Here is a 19,410-nt window from a genome sequence, read left to right as displayed (position 1 = left end):
CATTTCTCTGATTATTAGAGATTTAGAACACTGTTTCATGTGCTTATTAATAGTTTTGATTCCTTTGACTGAAAATTGCCTATTCATGTCCCTTGCTCATTTATTAATTATAGAATGGCTTGATTTTTTTGGACAATTGATTTACTTCTTTGTCAGTTTGAGTAATTAGACCTTTGTCAGAGATTTTGTTATGAAGATTGTTTCCCAATTTGTTACTTCCCTTCTAATTTTGGTTGCATTGGTTTTGTTTGTACAAAACTTTTTTAATTTGATGGAATCAAAATTATTTATTTTACATTTTGTCCCAAAAGCTATGATGTTTCGGCTTGTCATAGACTGTCTTGCTGAGGTCACTTATCCCAAGTCTATTCCACTGATCCTCCTTTCTGCCTCTTAGCCATTACCAAATTGTTTTGATGACCACTGCTTTATAGTATAGTTTGAGATCTGGTACTACAAAGGCCACCTTCCTTTCCGTTTTTTTTTTTTTCATTATTTCCCTGGATATCCTTGATCTTTTATTCTTCTCCAAATGAACTTTGAGCTTTTCTTTGATGTTTGATAGAATTCCTTTGTTAATTCATCAGGCCCTAGGGATGTTTTTCTTAAGGAGATCTTTGATGGCTTGTTCAATTTCTTTTTCTGATATGGGATTATTTAAGAATTCTATTTCTTCTTATGTTAATCTAGGCAATTTATATTTTTGTAAACATTCATCTATATCACCTATATTAGCATATTTTTTTGCCATATAATTGGGCAATAGAGTTTTTAATGATTGCCTTCATTTCCTCTTCACTGGAGGTGTGGTCTCCCCTTTCATCTCCACTATTACCTTGTTTTTCTTCTTTCCTTTTCTTTTTATTAGATTGACCAGTAGAGTTTGTCTATTTTGTTTGTTTTTTTTTCAAAATACCAGCTTCTAGTTTTACATTAGTACAATAGTTCTTTCACTTTCACTTTTATTTATTTCTCCCTTAATTTTTAGGATCTCTAATTTAGTTTTCTTCTAGGGATTTTTAATTTGTTCACTTTCAAGTTTTTTGATTTGCACGTCCAATTCATTGACCTCTACCCTCCTTAATTTGTTAATATATGAACTCAAAGATATAAATTTCCCCCTGAATCCTGCTTTGGCTGCATCCCATAGATTTTGAAAGGATATCTCATCATTGTCATTTTCTTCAATGAAATTAATGTTTTGATGATTTGTTCTCTAGCCAATTTTGGAGAATCATATTATGTAATTTCCAAATAATTTTTGATTTGGCTCTCCACATACCTTTACTGATCATTATTTTTATTGCATTATGATCTGAAAAGGTTGCATTTATTATTTCTGCTTTTCTGCTTTTGTTTGCCATGTTTTCATAATCTAGTATATGGTCAATCTTTGTGAATGTACCATGTGCTTCTGAAAAGGAGATGTATTCCTTTTAGTACCTATTTATTTTTCTCCATAGACCTATTAACCCTAATTTTTCTAAGATTTCATCCACATCTTTTATCTCTTTCTTATTTATTTTTTGATTTGGTTTATCTAAATTTGATAGTGGTAGATTACGGTCTCCCACTAGTATAGTTTTACTATCTATTACCTCCTTCAATTCCACTAGTTTCTCCTTTGGAAATTTGGATGCTATACCATTTGGTGCATACTTGTTGATTAGTGATATTTCTTCATTGTCTATACTCCATTTTATCAGGATGGATTTACCTTCCTTATCCCTTTTAATCAGATCTATTTTTACTTTGGCTTTGTCAGATATCATGATTGCAACTCCTGCCGTCTTTCTATCACTTGAGGCCCAACAGGTTTTGCTCCAAACTTTGATTCTAACCTTGTGAGTATCTACTCGCCTCAGGTGTGTTTCTTGTAGACAACATATGGTAGGATTTTGGATTCTAATACACTCTCCTATTTGCTTTCATTTTATGGGTGATTTCATCCCATTCACATTCAATGTTAGGATTGTCACTTTTGTATTCTCCAGCATTTTGATATCCTCTCCTAGTTCTGTCCTTTCTTCTTTTGCTACATCTTTTTAAACTGGTGGTTTACTTTTAATCAATTCCCCTAATCCCCTCCCTTAATATGCTTCCCATTCTGGCCCCTCCCTTTTTGTTCCCTTCTTTTTTTTAGGGTCTCTTACGTTCCCTCCCCCCTCTCTTTACCTCCCTTTTTGTACTTTTCTCCAACCTACCCACCTTAGTTTTCCCTTCTCACATTCCCTGTCAGATAAGATAGAATTCAAGACCCTGGTGGTCTAGATTCTCTTCCCTCTCAGAATTGATTTTACTGAGAGTAAGGTTCATGTATTACCTATTAGCATTCTCTTTCTCTCAGTCTAATAAGAGTATTCTTCCCCTCCCCTGCCCATTTGTATCTTTGTGTGATAAAGATTATACTATTTATTTTATTTCTTGAAGTATCTCTTACTGCCATCTTTGATCCCCCCCTTTTTTGCATATCATTTCATAGCCCCTTAATGCCCCAGTCTCTTCCTATGAATGATTCTTCTAATTACCATGATATTGAATATCATTTTTGAGAGATACAAATAACATTTCCCCCATATATTAATACATATAATTTGATCTAATTTAAGCCCTTAAAAAAGAAAGTTTGAATAAAAATTTTTTTCCCATGTTTCCCTCTCTTATTTTCCATTTCATGTTTCTCTTGATCTAGTGTTTGGATATCAAACTTTCCACTTATAGTTCTGTTTTTGTTCTTTACAAATACTGGGAAATCTTCTATTTTGTTGAATGCCCATACTTTCCCCTGCAAGTATATATTCAATTTTGATGGATAGGTGATCCTTGGTTGAAGACCCAATTCTCTTGCCTATCATGTTCTAGGTTTTGTGGTCCTTTAGTGTGGAAGCTGCCACTTGTATTTCCTTTGTAGCTTGAGTTTTTCCTCTGTAAAAATTTTCCAGGGTCAATAACTTCTTTTTGTTTTCCTTGGAGGGAGGTTGTTGCTCCTGGTCACAATTTACCATCACTGTAGAGGTTTTTCCTTCCCATTTTAGTCAGAAATCTGAGTGAGATGGGAAGGAACTCTGTGTATGGAGCTAAGGAGCAAGGATTTTGCCCGAGGCAAGCTCCAGAATCTCCGCAGCTTCTGCTGTTTGCTTCCCTTCTCTGTGATATCTTCCCAGGAGCACCCATGGTCTGTGCTTTTCAGGCTGCTGGGGTTTCACATGTAGCTGCTCTCAGGGGTAGGTCTTTTGTGGTCTTAGTCAGTTCCCAAGGACCTAGAGGTGCTTCTTACTCATTTGCTGATTCAGGAGCAAGCTGGCTCTGACTCTGGTTCCGTAGGTGGAGTGGGGGAGGTTAGATCAGCTCACATTTTGAAGGGAGCTTTTTCACCCCCTTATAGTGTGGAAATACCCAAATTCCACATACCTTTAATGCTGGGCCCTACTGTAGAGTCTCTGAATTTGGGTTTTTGGTCTTTTGAGGTAGTCTATTATGAGTGGGTACTGAGAAGAGGAAGTCATGCGTCTAGACTACCACCATGTTTACCCGGAATCCCAACCACTCTTTTTTTAAAAAACCCGCATCTTCCACTTTAGAATCAATACTATGTATTGGTTATAAGGCAGAAGAACAGTAAAGGCTAGGCAATGGGCATTAAGTGACTTACCCATGGTCATACATGTAAACCTTAAAATTTCTTAGTCTTGTAAATGTTGGAAATTTCACCATTGGGAAATTTCATACTTGGAAAATTTCTTACTGATAGTCTATTGGAATGTGAACCCCATTGGCATGGGAGGTTCCTCCTCCTCCCTTCTTAAGATTACTTTAGGACAGAAACCTTTTGCTGAACAATGGAAAGGGCTTTGACCTATGCTTAAGCATAGAACAGGAAGTTCCTTGAGTCATGATTGATTTTAGAATTGATACAATAGAGATACATGGAATGACAGAACCAGGTCTTGGAAATTACAATCTCCACCCTACTCAGTCCTAACAGGATTTAGGAAAGGCTGCAGCATAGATCAAAATTTAATTATTCCAATCTCCACCCTACTCAGGGTAACAGGATTTAGGAAGGGCTGCAGCAAAGGTTCAAGATTTAATTATTTGAGAATATGACCTTCAACAGACAGACATGTGCAAAGCCACAGACCTCTGGGCGGTCCTGGGTTAACCTAGAGCCACCATTGGCACAGGGAAGACATGGACAGTGATTGGTAGATGTGAGAACTGAGGGGAGGGAACTTGGATGGTTTCCTTAAAGATAGTGGGGTCTGAGGACTAGGGGGGGGGTTGGTTGGAGAGGTTTTGCTCTGAGAGATGGTGCTCTGAGAAGCTCTGAAGGAAGCTGGAGGTGGAGGCCCCTGAGACTGTTTCTCCATTTTGGTCACGTGAGTGATAGGGACTGATCTCTTTTCTTTGCCTCAGCTATCTAGGGGCTTGGGCCTTTTGGCCCAGCCTAAACAGAAGAGGTATTTAAGCCCTATTCCCTTCTCTCCCCTTTCTCTCTCCCTCTCTCTCTCTATCTCTAATATCTGTCTTCCTCCTGTTTGTAATTAAACTCCATAAATGGTTGACTGCTGACTTGAGTTTTCATTTAGGAATTACATAGTTGAATTCCTTGGTGACCTTAAATTAATATATATCAGTCTTTTAAAGTGATTTCCTTGTCACACACAGCAGGGAAATGTCTGATGTCAAATTTGAACCCAGGATCTCCCATCTACAGGCCTGGCTTTCAATCCACTGAGCTACCCAGCTCCCCCCTCACATACTCCTGATACTCTTGCTAGCAGTGTGACCCTCGGCAAGTCACTCACTACCCACTCCTTGCCCAGATCCTACTCCTCTTCTTCCTTGGAATTAATACATGGGGATTGATTCCAAGATGGAATAGTAGGTTTTTAAAAATAAATAATAAATATAAATAAAAAGAAATGACCACATGTTAGGAATACTAAAAAGGGGAGGGGGGAATTTAACAAATCACAATCAAAAAGAAATCTCCCTTGATACTACATTCAAAAGGAGGTTAACATGATTTCCTTAAAACCATAAGATTGGCAAATAGATCATCCATAGGATTTCCCATTTTTGTATTATGTTTTATATACTCTCTCCATAAAATTAGTGATTATATATATATATATATGTTGTCTAATGGATTGTAAAAAATAAAGTCAATTCTTGAACTTACTTTTAGCGAGTGATTGTCCAGTGTAAGGAGTTTTTCACCATTTATTCCTTTACAATAAAATTTTACAACATACTCCTCCATTCCAATGCTCCATAACCAATTACCAACTTCAATATTTGTCCACTCTGTTGGCAATGTTTTAGGGGCTTCAGTAGAATAAGGACAGTAATCATCCAATACCTAGAGGTCAAGAGACACAATATTTAAAAAGCTTCCATGGCTATATGTTAATATAACCATAGACAGCAAAAACTCAAAGGAGCCTTAGCGACCATTTGTTCCAAAATCATCCCTCATTTCACAGTTTGTTTTTTTTATAAATTTTGATTTTCAAGGCTGCTGTATTTCTTATCCCCACCACCCTTTTCTTTCATCTGTATGTCAAAAATTCACAGAACAACAAGAGATCTGAAGTGAGTTTTGTAAACCAGGAAAAAACTTTATTTTTTGCAATGAAAATACTTTGGAGCCTTTTTAACAATAGCATTATTCTAAAACAGGCAAAATACTCGACATATTTTCACTTAAGGAGTGATGACTTTGTAAGGGAATGTATTAATACTAAAATGTTTCCACCTACTCCAAGTTAAGACAAGATGAGAGGAAAATTATCTACATCCAAAGTGTATTCAGTTATTCTCCATGGCCAAAATAAATTGAACTAAAATCTACCTTTACCCAGGTAGTTTTGTCTTTTCTTTGGCCAGGAACACAGGCCACTTTACCCAATATCCACCCAGGAAGGAAGTTGAGGCAACTTGGCCTGGTGGGAGCTGCTGGGGTTTCTGGGTCATGGGAGGCAGAGGAGGAGTCATCATCAGGTTCTAAGACTAGAAGTTAGATTAGCTAGGTGTTAGCTAACTTTAGAATCTAGTGATGGTTCTTATAAAGGCAAAGAACCCTCAAGTCCCCAATTCCCTCTTCCAGTGTCTGATATCCATAACTTTCCAATTGAGGTTACCATATCAGTTGAGAAACTGGTCAGGAACTATTAAAGTGCATCCTAGTTTTTTGTCTATTTCTACTGATGGGTAATATTTCTAGAAAGTAAATGGAAACAAATCTTACTTTTTTTTTTACAAGATTTTGGCAAGTTGACCATCATGATTACAAATGCTAAATATATTTGATGTTGTCACCTTTAGGTTTGGAGGAAAGCTTGTATTTTATTGCCATTTATTATTTTATAAGTAAAAGAAAATTGAAAAAAATATGCCCATCTCCATTAGACAGTGTTGTGGGGGTCCTTTTTCAGTATCGATTAAGAGATGGGACCATCCTTGGAGGATTCAAAAGAATTCCTAATGTGAGGCAATTCAGAATTTTATTCTTGCTAGTTAGAGCACACACAAAATTGGGCAGGTCAGAAATACCTCCAAATGCCTGGTGGGTGAAGAAATCTTTAGTTGGACTTACTCATATGTACATGTGTATCTATTTATTTATGTATATGTAAAAATATGGGTGTGAAGATCAATAGATATTTTCTCAATTGACCTCATACCTTATATTCTTTTTTTTATTTTTAATATTTTTTCAAGTTTATATGACTCATTTTCTTTCCCTTTTCCCCTCCCAGAAGCAATAAGCAATTCTACTGGATTGTACAAATGTTATCCCTTGATATCTAATTTTATATTATTCATTTTTACCATAGAGCTCAAACCCCAAATCATATATTCATATAAACAAGTTCTAAGTGTTAAGTCTTAAGTTTTTCTTTTTCATTTCTATTCCCATAGTTCTCTCTCTCAATATAGATAGCATTCTTTCTCATAAGTCCTTCAGGAATGTCCTGGACTATTGTATGCTGCTAGTAGTAAAGTTCATTATGTTGGATAGTTCTACAATGTTTCACTTTCAGTGTATATCATTCGATTGGTTCTGCTCATTTCACTCTGCTTCAGTTCATGGAGGTCTTTTCAGTTCATATAGAAATCAAGTAGGTCATAATTCCTTATAACACAATAGTATTCCATCACCAACATATACCACAATTTGTTTAGTCATTCCCTAATTGAGGAACATCCCCTCATTTTCCAATTTTTGCCACCACAAAGAGCTCATGAATATTGAATATGAATATTTTCTATACACATTTTTCCTTATTATCTCTTTGGAGTACAAACCCAGCAGTGGTATTGCTGGATCTAAAGGATATGTGTTCTGTTAAAGCCCTTTGCTCATAATTCCAAATTTCCCTCCAGAATGCTTGTATTAATTCACAACTCCACTAGCAATGCATTAGTGTCCCAATTCTGCCATATCCCCTTCAACATTTATTATTTTCCTTCATTGTCATATTGGCCCATCTGTGGCTCTCATGTTCTTTTTTTTGCTCAGTAACACAGGCACAGTAAATCAAGACATACACATGCAATCTCTCCTCTTATTTTGCCAACAACCGACAGTAGTATTTCTTGGTAAACTTTTACCATTTTACCTACCTGTTATTTTTTAAATATTGTACAGCCCTTTCAGAGACCCCTTCTGTCTCATGGAGGGAAAATTATCCTAATATGTTATCACATCCTACCTGCAACAGCCCATAACAATTCAACTTGCACTTTTTTCTAGGTTAAGTGTATTTCAATACTCTCTGCCATAATTTTAGAAAATTTTCAGCCAACAATATTCTGAGGCCAAAAGTTGAATCAATTATCCCTTGTCCTTAGAACATCCAAATACAGAGAATTCAAATGTTTTAAGAGTTCTTAATCATTCCCTTTTCTTGAGAGAGGTTCTTGAATGATCTCTGGGAACAAAAAAGAGACTTCAAGGCCAAACAGTTGCCGCTATGGTACTTTTGCTCCTTACTCAGGTAATTTTATTCCTATGCATACTGATTAATAATTATGACAGAATGTTAACTCCTCAATCCAAGGTAAATTATAGTTTTCTAATTCAAGAGAAAGCTCACTCTCTAGTAATTTAAATGGGGAAACAAATTTCAATCTTTGATGAATTTAACATAATGAAAATTTACCTCTTGATCAATTTCTTCCCACTTGTGCACATTCTTTACTTGTTTGTCATGTTTTTTAAAATGAAAGAAGTTCCACAGCTTGCATTCTTTGATATTGCTAGAATCATACAACATTTGAGAGGGAAATAATTATTAAAACACAAAATACATTCTACTATGACACAAAAAAAGATCTTAAATAGATGCACACTATAAAAATTTCATGAATTTCAATTCTGAAAAAAAGACAAAGCTACATGTTAAAAGAGTTTGGAGTTACACTTTTTGTAGGATACGTGCTATGTCAGCATATGTATTAGAGAAGGGGCAAGATCAAATTTGGCGCTATAGGTAAAAATATAAAACTAGATATGGAAGCCAGTTAAGTTAAATATGTGTGCATATGGCACAATATCATTTCTCTACTTCTTCCTCCTCCACATTAACCACAACTAATACATGATTTGTCTTGTAAGGAGTGATGGGGTCACTGATTTAGATCTGAAGTAACACTAGATGTCAACTTGTAATATTTTATAGATGGGAAGTCTGTAACCTATTGATCAGAAAATACTTGAATTTGAACACATGACTAGGTGATAAAACTCCAGTCTGAATGCAGATAACTCAGATTCCATGTCCTATACTTTTCCCACTAAGTTGTTATTATCAGACTCAAAAAGAAATGGATCTCTCTGGGTCACATCCATAAACTGTGAATTTGACACTTTTACTCTATGCCAGCACCCATTTGAGGAAGATGTGAACAACTGAGAAAATTCATATAAATAATGAAGTTCTTTTGTAGAAGGGGGCAAAAAACATAGCAAACAGTAGCCAAAGAGGTAAATTCCAGGAGAAATAAAATGTTTTGTTTATTAAGAATATTGTTATCCATATATAAAAAGTACATCTCTTACCGGAACCAGGAAAATCTCTTTTTAGCCTTTCCATCTGTAGGTTTTCCAGTGCTAATAATCTCTTCCTCCACTACTATTTCTTCTTCTTCTTTTTCTTTTTTTATTGGGGTCTCTAAGAAAAATAAATAATTCAATGAGTACAACAGTACACAAATATTTTACTAGGATTAGCAAGGGACAACAGCAATCTTTAATTGGTACCTATTGCTGACCAAGGCTTAGACAACTTATAAAGTGAAGAACTTACCTATGTTCTTGATTTTAGAGCCAGAAGCCATGAAGTCACAGCTGGGAAGGTAATTATCTGAATATCTTCTCCAGGCCTCATTTTTCTCACCTACAAAATGAAGGGATTAAAGTGGGTGGTCTTTGAGGTTCCTTCTAAGACTGATGATCTAGAATATCTACCAAGAAAATACTAGTCCCGCTGCAAGGGCAGTTTAAAACAAATAAAGCTAGATTGAAGAAGACTTAAAAGGATGAGACAGTCAAAAATGTTGATTAATCAGTTGGCATTGGTGGTGGTGATCCTTATGTTTGAAAAGTACCAGTGACATCACAGAATAATATCTTAACTTGTGTATGAATTGGATTTAAGTGAGTTGCACAAAATTGTCAGCCTCACTCTTTCTTGCAGAATCATCTAAATCCTGTGGCAAGACAAAAGTCTGGATGACTGACACTGAACCTAGATGATTGACACTGAACCTAAATGACTTTAGTGTCTTAGATGTCCAACCAAACTCTACGCACTCCACAGTGCTTACTTCAGCTACATTCATGGCTACTGAAGCAAATTTTCTCATCCACCTATTCCAGGAGGAGGTCTTCACAAGCCTGGAGTAGATATCAACCTAACTTAACCCATCTGTTCAGTTTTAACAGGCTGCTCCACATGCTACACCTTCTTGGAACCACAGGTGAGAGCTGAGTGACAAGTAGACATCAAAGGTAGATAAGCAGCCCTGAAAAGCGTTCAGCAAGCCCTCACACTAGAGGTTCTAATATTCTCTGAACAACAATCATATTAATTGTTGGTACTTGGCAGCCAAAAAAAAGTCAGCCCCTGAAGTACAGCATTCATTTTCCAACTGTTGCTCAATTCACCAGTATTCATTCTTCCAGATCTCAGATTCATGAGGCTGAACCAGATTTCCTTCTGTTAGCAATGACAGTGATACTCCAAATGTTCACAGATTCACAGTGCAAAAGGAATGCAAGTAATGGATGGCACCCAGGAAAAAGGTGTTTTCTAATGAACCATTTATAAAAGTGATATTTATAGCTAAATAGGAAAACTTCTCTATTTGCCAATAAATAAATTTATGGCATATGGCATATGATAGATATAAACAAATTTTGCCTAAAGAATAAATGGGTCAAAGAATGAATCATAGAAACAATCAATAATTTCATTAAAGACAATGATTATAAGGAGAAAACATATCAAATTTTTTAGGATGTAGCCAAAGCCGTACTTAGAGGAAAATTTACATCTCTTATTGCTTATATCAGGTAAAGTAGAGAAAGAGCAGGTCATAAGCGAATTGGTGATACAACTAAAAATCCTAGAAAAGGACAAATTTAAAAATCCTCAATTAAACAGCAAATTGGAAATCATGAAAATCAAGCAAGGGATGAATAGATTGAAAGTAAGAAAACCATAGAACTAATAAAATAAGACAAATAGTTTGTTTTATGAAAAAATAAAATAAATAAATCATCGGCATACTTGATTAAAAGGGAATTTTGATTTCATTAAATTAAAAAGGTTTTGCACAAATAAAACAAATGTACTTAAGATTAGAAATGAAAAAACAAATTCTGAGGAAAAATTTATAGCAATTTTTGACAAAAGTCTCATTTCTTAAATATATAGAGAACTGAATCAAATTTATAATACACAACATTCCTCAATTGAGAAATGGTCAAAGGATTTGAATAGGCATTTCTCAGAAGAGATTAAAACTTTACATAGCCATATTTTAAAAAATTCCCAATCACTATTGATGAAAGAAATGAAAATTAAGCCAACTCTGAAAAATGATCTCACACCCTTCAGATTAGCTAACATGACCAAAATGGAAAATGATAAATGTTGAAGAGGAGGTGGGAAAATTGGAACACTAATAAACTTCATTGGTGATAGTGTGAATCGATACAACCATTCTAGAGACTTATATGAAACAATACCCAAAGGTCTATACAACAATCTCACTAAAGGTTCAGGATCCCAAATGGATCAAAGATAGAATAAAAGGAATTAACTGTGCCAAAATATTATTATCAACTCTTTTTATAGTGGCAAAGAATTGGAAACTGAGGGGTTGTCCATTATTTAGTGGTTGAATGATCAAGCTGTGGAATATGGTTGTAATGGATTACTATTATGCCATAACGAACTAATGAACAGGATGAATTCAGAAAAAAGTGAGCAGAACCACTATAACTAGAGACTATAACAGAAATATTATACAATGATCAACTGTGAAGGACTAAACCATTATCATTAAAGCTTCCACGGTAACACATGAAGAACATACTATCAATGGTCAAGGAAGCTACAAAAAAAAATCTGAGTGTAGATCAAAACTTGACATCTTCTACTATAATAGTTATATTATATATTATAAGTTATATTATAAATCTTCCTGAGATTTCTATTGAATATGTTTGTTATGTGTCTTTATCATGATGGGAACCATATGGAAATAGGTATTACATGATAGTATGAGTATAACCTATATCAGGTTCTTCACCCCCTCAGGTAGGGAAAGGGAGATGGGGGTATCTGATTTTTAATATGTCAAAAGAAATGGCCAAAATTATTCTTATAAATAATTGAATTAAAAAAAAAAAGATTTTGTTGCAATGAGACCAACAGAATGTTGATAAACCAAAATGGATGTCATTAAAGTAGGATGGATAATAGACTCTAAACAAAACCATGTCCCAACGATGTAATAAGAAATCATATAAAGATCGTCTTCAGGCTAAACATGATCATAGAGATTAAAAAAAGTCTTAGGTGGAAAATAAGTTGATTTTATAGGTCAAATGGATAGTAATAGGGAAAGAGGAACAAGATCTTTTTCTGTATTATTTCAAAAGAAGGGAAAAGGACTAAATTATAAAAAAAAAGCCTGAGCAAAAAAAATTGTACTGAAATCTTTTCTAAAAGCTTAAGTAATTTAGCAATAGTGTGGCCTGGATGTTGAGAAAATGAGTTTCCTATCACTGCATATTTTGAGGCAGAAGCTAAATGACACTCTGACATACATATAGGATAGATTTCTATAGCAATTAAAATGTTATAGTAGAATATTTCCAAGGTCCCTTATAGTTCAATCACCAAGAGAGGGATCAGCAATAGTTGAGAAAGCCTTATAAAGCAGCTAGCATTCTCATTATTAGAGATATGAAGGGAAAAGGAATAGAGACCAGAGTTTCGGTGAGTGATAGAAACATTTGTTCCAAATTTCTCTTTTCTATCAGAAAACTTTAGGGTCAAATGTTTTGAGCAAGGATATATGTCTTACCTGAATTGAAATCCCCTTGGCCTAATAATTGCCCTGGTGATAAATCTTCATTTTTTATCTCGTTAGGTTTTATTTTAAATTGTTCTAGTAATAATTCTTCTTCTGGGGCCAATGGTAAAAATGTGCCTTCTTTATTTGATTCATCAGGTTTCTGTTCCATATTCACTTTGTATGTGTTCATGTCTTTATATTTGTCTTGAAAAATGTTAGCCTGAAATTTACCAAATGAACCAAAATAAATCTATTAATTACACGTTATTCAATCCTTTTCCTCTCCAACAGTCACAACCATCTCATTTATGCCTGCTAGCCACTTATCTGACCTCTTTATTCTCAAATGACCCCTTAAGATCTATTACATTCAAAAACATATGCACAAATTCCATGACTAGTAGCTATTGAGTAAAACCAATCAGGATAGGACGAGAGATTTACATGAGATTAGAGACAGGGATAGGTTTGGGAACTGAGATGGGGACATTGATGGGAATGGGAAGAGGGAAAGAGATAGGCATGTAGATAGGAATGAGGTTAGGGATAGAATCCAAAGCTTAAAAGCTCTCCCAGTTAAGAATTGTGTTTTTCAAGGCAAGGTGACACCTTCACTGCCATTTAGTTGCAGGAAGCTGCCAAAAGCAGTAAGATGTTACTGACCTGGTGAGCTTCAGACATCCAGGATGGACATCAGGGGGACCACTTCAATACATATCACTTCCTAACACTACAAAATGAAGCTTCTCTTCCTGCATAGTTCTGTATATACAGGGGGAAAGAGAGTTTTTGCTTCTAGGAGGATTGTAATTTAGTAAAATGGACTCCAAGAGATGTTCAAAAACAGTCAGTGGAAATACCATAATAGCTGAGAAATTACAGTGACAAGCCCTTTTGCAAACTAGAAGAATGTTAGGGCAGGTCTGATGAGTAAGTAACCTGGCCTTAGATAGAGGAATAGATATCGACACATACACACATACACATATATAAATAAATGTGTGCATGCATTTATGTGCATATATATGTATATACGGACACACAGATTTACATGTGTATAGAAAAAAGGAAAAATGATATTCACTACTAAGAGCTTCTTCCATGTCTGGTCTTCTGGTCCTCAGCTAAGCTCTGGGTATATAAGATTTATATGACTACAAAGATATAGATATAAATATATGCATATATATATAAAATTTATGTCATGGTACTCTGGGAATTAAGTATGGAACCCTCTGGTGTCAGAATATGAAAGGTACTGGGTTTAGACTTTTTTTTTTAGAACTAGGCAGAGAGTAGTGATATGGGAGTTTTGGTCAATTCACCTTTCATGAAAGCAGTCCTCTTAGGCCAAGAAGAGTTTTAATAAGATTGAAAAGTTTTGTTTGTACTGATCAAAAGAATGGATGAATGAAATAGGAAGCATTTATTTCATGCATTATTATGGACACCATTCTCACTGACTGCTTTGCTTTCCACCACTTTTATCACTGTGAACACAACTAACATTCAATAAAACTTGATTAATTGGGAGGAACTGTGCTGTCTTACCTGGTGAAAGATCGCTTGGAAGTCTTTTCTACATTCCTCATCTAATTCTATTAATATTTTCAGTGCCCCAATACCAAATTTCAGGTCACTGTGGAAGAAAAGGTAGCAGTTTCATACAACTGGCAATCAAACCATCTTGGAATTAAAGAAATTTGGACTCAAGTTCTAGTTCTAGAACCTAGTTGTAAGTTTCTACTATTTAGTTGTATTAACTTGGGCTTAGCTTAGCCTTTCTGACCTTCCATTTACTATACTGATCAAATGTAAGCCTTGAACCATGAGGCATCTTCCAATTAAATGACAGTCAAAAAAAGTCAAAGGCTATGGAAACAAATGCACTTTTTTCAAGGGGGGAAATCAATCCAAATGGTCCAAAATCTCTAGTAACTAGAGAAATGTAAATTTAAGGAGTTCTAAGCTTTTACTTCATACCAGATTGACAAAGATGATTACAACTAAAATGACAATTATTGGGGTATGAGAAACAAGAGTATTCATGTTCTTGGTTGTTCTAGATATTCAAGAAAGTAATTTGGTCCTAGGGATCATTAAACTGTCATTAAACTTTGACCAATATCCCAAAGAAATTAAAAAATGCAAATGAAAAGATAGGACCCAATGGTACCAAAACAATTATTGGAGACTTCTTTTCGTATTCTGTAGAGGCAAGGAACTGGGGACTAATAGGATGTTTTGTTTTGTTTTGTTTTTACTGGAGAATGGCTGAACAAATTATGCACAAAAAGAAATTATTTCCAGAATGGAACTGGAGTAACCTGGCCAGACTTCTATGAACTGATACAAAGAGAACAGAGCCAAACTATTATGAACCAGAAAAAAATTATCATATTAGCATGAAGAAATTTGACACTATCATGCGGGTTTTTTCTTATTCACACCATGAAGAAAAACAAATCTGGAAGATTTAAGAACTCTGATAATCAGACACATTTCCAGAGTAAACTCTAATTATTTAATGCTCAATCAAAATTTTAGAGGGTATAAAATGAGCAATGCTACAAATTACAATACAAATACAGATGAACATCACCAAGAAATGTCTATTGTTCTGGTAGAATTAGATTAAACTGCAGAGTATAATTTATTATGCATGCAAACAGGAGCTCTTTTTGGCTTCCTGCTTTATACTTTAAGTAGGAACATCTATTTGGTTCTATACCTTTTAGTTCAATATTTTTTAAAATATATATGTGTGCATATATGTATACATATATATTTTAAATATCATTCCAGAAATCTACTAGATATCTAAAGTAATTTCTGAAGACTTTTTAAAATTGCAATTAAAATTCTTAGCTCATTAAATTCTCTAAAGGTTGTATAGAAGTTGTAACCAGTTTTGATGAAGTCCATCCATCAATATCTATGTGACAAATGCAGCACACCCCTAATGAGTTATGATTTTGCCACTGAAAAAGGTGTTTATGGGCTTTCACAATGATGTTCTTCAGTACAGTCAGAGGGGAAAGGTACAGATACAAAAATCAATATAATAGAATATATCTAATAGGCAAAAACATTAGCTTAAAATGATTCAGTATATCAGAAAGATATTGATTAGATTAACGTATAAACTTTAAAAAATTAACTCTTAACACAAGCAATCAGCAAATAAAATAAGTGTAACAAAGACATAGGCAGGGACGTCAAAAATCCTTTTCTCCAATTCCAATAGACTTCTTTTACTCTTATGGAGGGGAATAAATTAAAAGTAGTTAGGAAACAATAAACTCCCAGATCTCTTTTAAAGTTCATTCCCCTCCCCACTATTCATTAACTATTTGCACTTCATTTGTCAGAACTCTGAAATTTCTGATAGAAGCAATGGGCAGGAGTCTCTACTCTGTGTGTTGAGAATATTTAAGAATATCAAAACTTTTGACATGGGCACTGTACCCCCAGAAACTCAGGCAAACTATTATGGACAGAGAGACGCACCTCCAGGCTACACCTAGATCCTATCAGGCTACATCTCAAGATGTTTGTTAAGTTTGTTAAGGAATCTTTATGCCTCCAGGCAGACCCAAGTCAGATGACCACCTCACCCTACCAAATGCCTGAGTGATTAACACTCTAGGTCATGTCCACACCATGACATAGCATCTGTTGTAAAGAGTATAAAATCCCCAGAACTGATGTCATTTGGGGGGACAGCTTTTCCATCCATGCTGTCCTCACGGGGAGCAGCCTTTCCATTCATGCTGTCCTCCCAAGGAACTGCTCCCCATCTTGCTGCTCCACCTTGCTATCCTCCTGGCCATTCTCAACATTGCCTCCTAAACTAATAAATTTCTCTTTTTGTTTTTAAGCTAAGTTTTGGAGTCTTGCATTCTTGCCAAAGGTATCCTTCCTGATCCCCATAACACTTTGTCAGAATATTTCAGTTTGGTCTCTAATTTAAGCAGTCTAGCCTGTTGCATATTCTTGAGAAGAAAACAAAATGGGAAATATGCAGTGCAAATACAAACTGCTAGTAAAAAATCCAAGAACTAATATGCACTAGTTAGAGATCAAGCAATTCAAACTGTTCTGTGAGAGTTCGTAGCATGCTTTGTAAAAGCATTTTTCCTCCAAAAAAAAAAAAGGGAAGACTGAATGGATTTTATTTAAAGAGTAAACTCAAAGAAGGGCAAAACTTCAAGGGAGAACAATAGCATATTTTCATATGAAAGAAAGATTAGTCCTTGATGTTTTGGGTAGGAGGGAGAAAAATAAAATCTCAAATCCATTGATTTGGGTTAATGTGCCCTCAAAAAAAAAAAACAGCAAAGTGGTCCCCCTTCCTGTGAAAAAAATCCTGAGTTGCAAGCCGGGTGCCAAGGGTCAGTTTAAGAAATTCAGCTTATAAACTAGAAGGGGGTGGGGCTGAATAGCATGGTGTCACTTTTCCTCACTGAAAAATGGCTAGCACAGGCTCAAAAATCCACCTGGAGTGGGGAAAAGAATGGCCAAAAGGATTGGGGAATCTCACCCTCTGTGCAGACACTTGAATCAGAAATAGCAGTGGGAGACTGCATCTGAGCTCTCTTCCCAAGAGCATGCAGGGGGAGGAGAAACCACTCCCAAGCTCTGGTGGTTGGTGGCAGCAGCAGTAGTGGGTGGAGTGCTGGTTCAAGCAGATGTTGGGGAAAGCAGGTGGGCAGGCAGAAAAGCATGTTTGAAAAAATTTATCTATTCTATCTTAAAAAATATTTGAGAATTCTCTTTGTGGTAAACCAAAATGTAAAGATTAAAATTAATATTCCATAACTTTTATTTTAAAAGTTTTATTAATTAATAACTAAAGTAAAAGAACTACCGATACCCAGGATCCGGTCATGAAAGAAGAGAGCTATAGGGAGGAGCTACAGAGCTTATAAACAATTATGTGAATTGACTCAAATGTGCACAAAGGGAAAAGTATTCTGGGTAATGTAGCTTTACAGTTTCAAGATTTTCTAACTATACACGTGAGTATTCCCTATTTTAATGAAATCATAAATCTAGCCTATATATCTAAGTAGAGATATATTCAAATATATAATATATATAATCAAATATTATTTAATGAGCTCTAAAGATAAAATAAAAACACACAACTCCAAAATTATGCCACATGATTCTCCCAATCATTGTAACAGAAGTAATCACACCTCTCTTGAATTGTGATTTTTTCTCATATTATAGGTTCAAGAAAGGTCTAAACTTGCATTTAGAACAAATGTGAATAATGAATTTTGCACTATGTCTGCCTGTCTATCTGACTGTCTTCTCATGTAAATGTCATGATAATAGAGATGGAACATGTTCAGAGCTGCCCCAGCCCTGTGACAGGAGGAGGTATGTGTGTGTGGGGTGTTATCGCATCTCCTCCTTTGATTCTCCAGGGCAGTGATGGCAAAACTTTTAGAGAGCAAGTGACCAAACTGAAACCCTCATGATGCATGTAAGAACACCTGACTTTACTCCAGACAGGGGAAGGAGGAAATGTTCCCATTTGACTGCTAGGCTGAGGGGCAGGTGATATAAGAATTGTCCTTGTGCACATGGAGAGGGGAAGGGAGCAGCCCCTCCAGCACACCTGCTATAAGTTCACCAAAAAGGCTCTAGGATAGTGATGGCAAACCTTTTAGAACCTTTTAGAGACCATGCCCCCCAGCAACCAAGTGTCCTCTGCCCTTACTCAGACAGGGGAGGGAGAAAGAGAGGAGAGTAGCCTGAGCACTCCACTCAGGAATGGGAGTGAGTACTGAGGGGAAAGGATGCACAGTGGAGAGAGGGGAAGGGAGCAGTCTCCCTACCCCAAGTTCTTCTACCTTTCTAGTTATTAACTCTGCCATGGAAGGCATATGTGTGTCCACAGAGAGGTCTCTCTGTGCCATCTTTGGCACATGTGCCATAGGTTTACCATCATGACTCTAGGTCATGTGGCAAATAATTCTCTCCTGAACAGAAGGAGGATGGGCTGTCCTCCCCACTCTAAGAGTCTGGCAGCATTTTCCATGCGGACACAAGATCTTTAGGGCTCAATTCAGCAAACTTGAACCTCTAACTGCCTGTCCTACATAAATGATCCAACATCAGTCTTGAGGTTATTGTGTTCTGCATGAAATCAACATAATGAATTTCAGAGGTCCAGAGAGCCTGAACTGAATTCAGACCCTGTGTTTATTAAGCCTATGTTTTATGAAGAGGAAATACATAGCTGTCTCACAGAGTAGATCAAGTACTTTTGCACTTCCTTATTTGACCAAATTTTTCTGTTCAATTTTCCCTGGAGCTATTGGGTAGAAGAAAAAAGAATCAAAGACTGTAAGATAAATGCCTGATCTTTCCTTCAAGTGGTCTGGTCTTCCCAAGACTAAAGTAGTCATTACATGCTTAGGTCGAAAACAGGAAAGTCCTTAATGGAAAGGGAGAGGACACAGCATCATTCCAATCCTCTGAACCCCAGAATCCTGTGAAAAGGGAATTCTTTACTTGCTATCCTGAGTTAACACTATTAAGTACCCCTATTTAGTACCCTCACTAGACGGAAAAAGAGGATTAACTCTCCTTTGTCTCCTTTTAAATTGAACCAACAAAAGATTAAACACCATATTTAGTACTAGATGAGAATCTAGCAAGGTACTTAGAGAATTCACACTTCAGTCAGCCAGGAATCTGTGAATCGTTTTGATGAGAATTTAACCTTCAGAAGGTGAAAAGTTGATCCTACCCATACTGCCCCATGGGCAGTGCTAGACAATTTGGAAACTG

General features: G+C 35.8%; 2 protein-coding genes across 3 annotated transcripts in view; both read right to left on the bottom strand.

The window, feature by feature from the left end:
* LOC103099266 (uncharacterized) overlaps positions 1 to 19,410 on the bottom strand; it is a 142,444-nt gene that overhangs the window by 17,436 nt on the left and 105,598 nt on the right. The window lies entirely within an intron of this gene.
* The window catches only part of LOC103104277 (uncharacterized), a 32,191-nt gene that overhangs the window by 2,531 nt on the left and 10,250 nt on the right, over positions 1 to 19,410 (bottom strand). Inside the window, exons 6-11 of the mRNA XM_056793302.1 lie at positions 14,152 to 14,239; positions 12,610 to 12,820; positions 9,318 to 9,407; positions 9,071 to 9,182; positions 8,172 to 8,268; positions 5,186 to 5,365 (exon numbers count right to left, since the gene is read on the bottom strand). Coding sequence (XP_056649280.1) covers positions 5,186 to 5,365; positions 8,172 to 8,268; positions 9,071 to 9,182; positions 9,318 to 9,407; positions 12,610 to 12,820; positions 14,152 to 14,239 — 778 coding nt within the window. The remainder of the gene's footprint in view (positions 1 to 5,185; positions 5,366 to 8,171; positions 8,269 to 9,070; positions 9,183 to 9,317; positions 9,408 to 12,609; positions 12,821 to 14,151; positions 14,240 to 19,410) is intronic.

This window comes from Monodelphis domestica, chromosome 4 (assembly GCF_027887165.1).
Source record: "Monodelphis domestica isolate mMonDom1 chromosome 4, mMonDom1.pri, whole genome shotgun sequence".
NCBI classification, from domain to species: Eukaryota; Metazoa; Chordata; class Mammalia; order Didelphimorphia; family Didelphidae; genus Monodelphis; species Monodelphis domestica.
The sequence above is the reverse complement of the archived record's forward strand: the minus strand, read 5'-3'. Positions and strand labels throughout refer to the sequence as shown.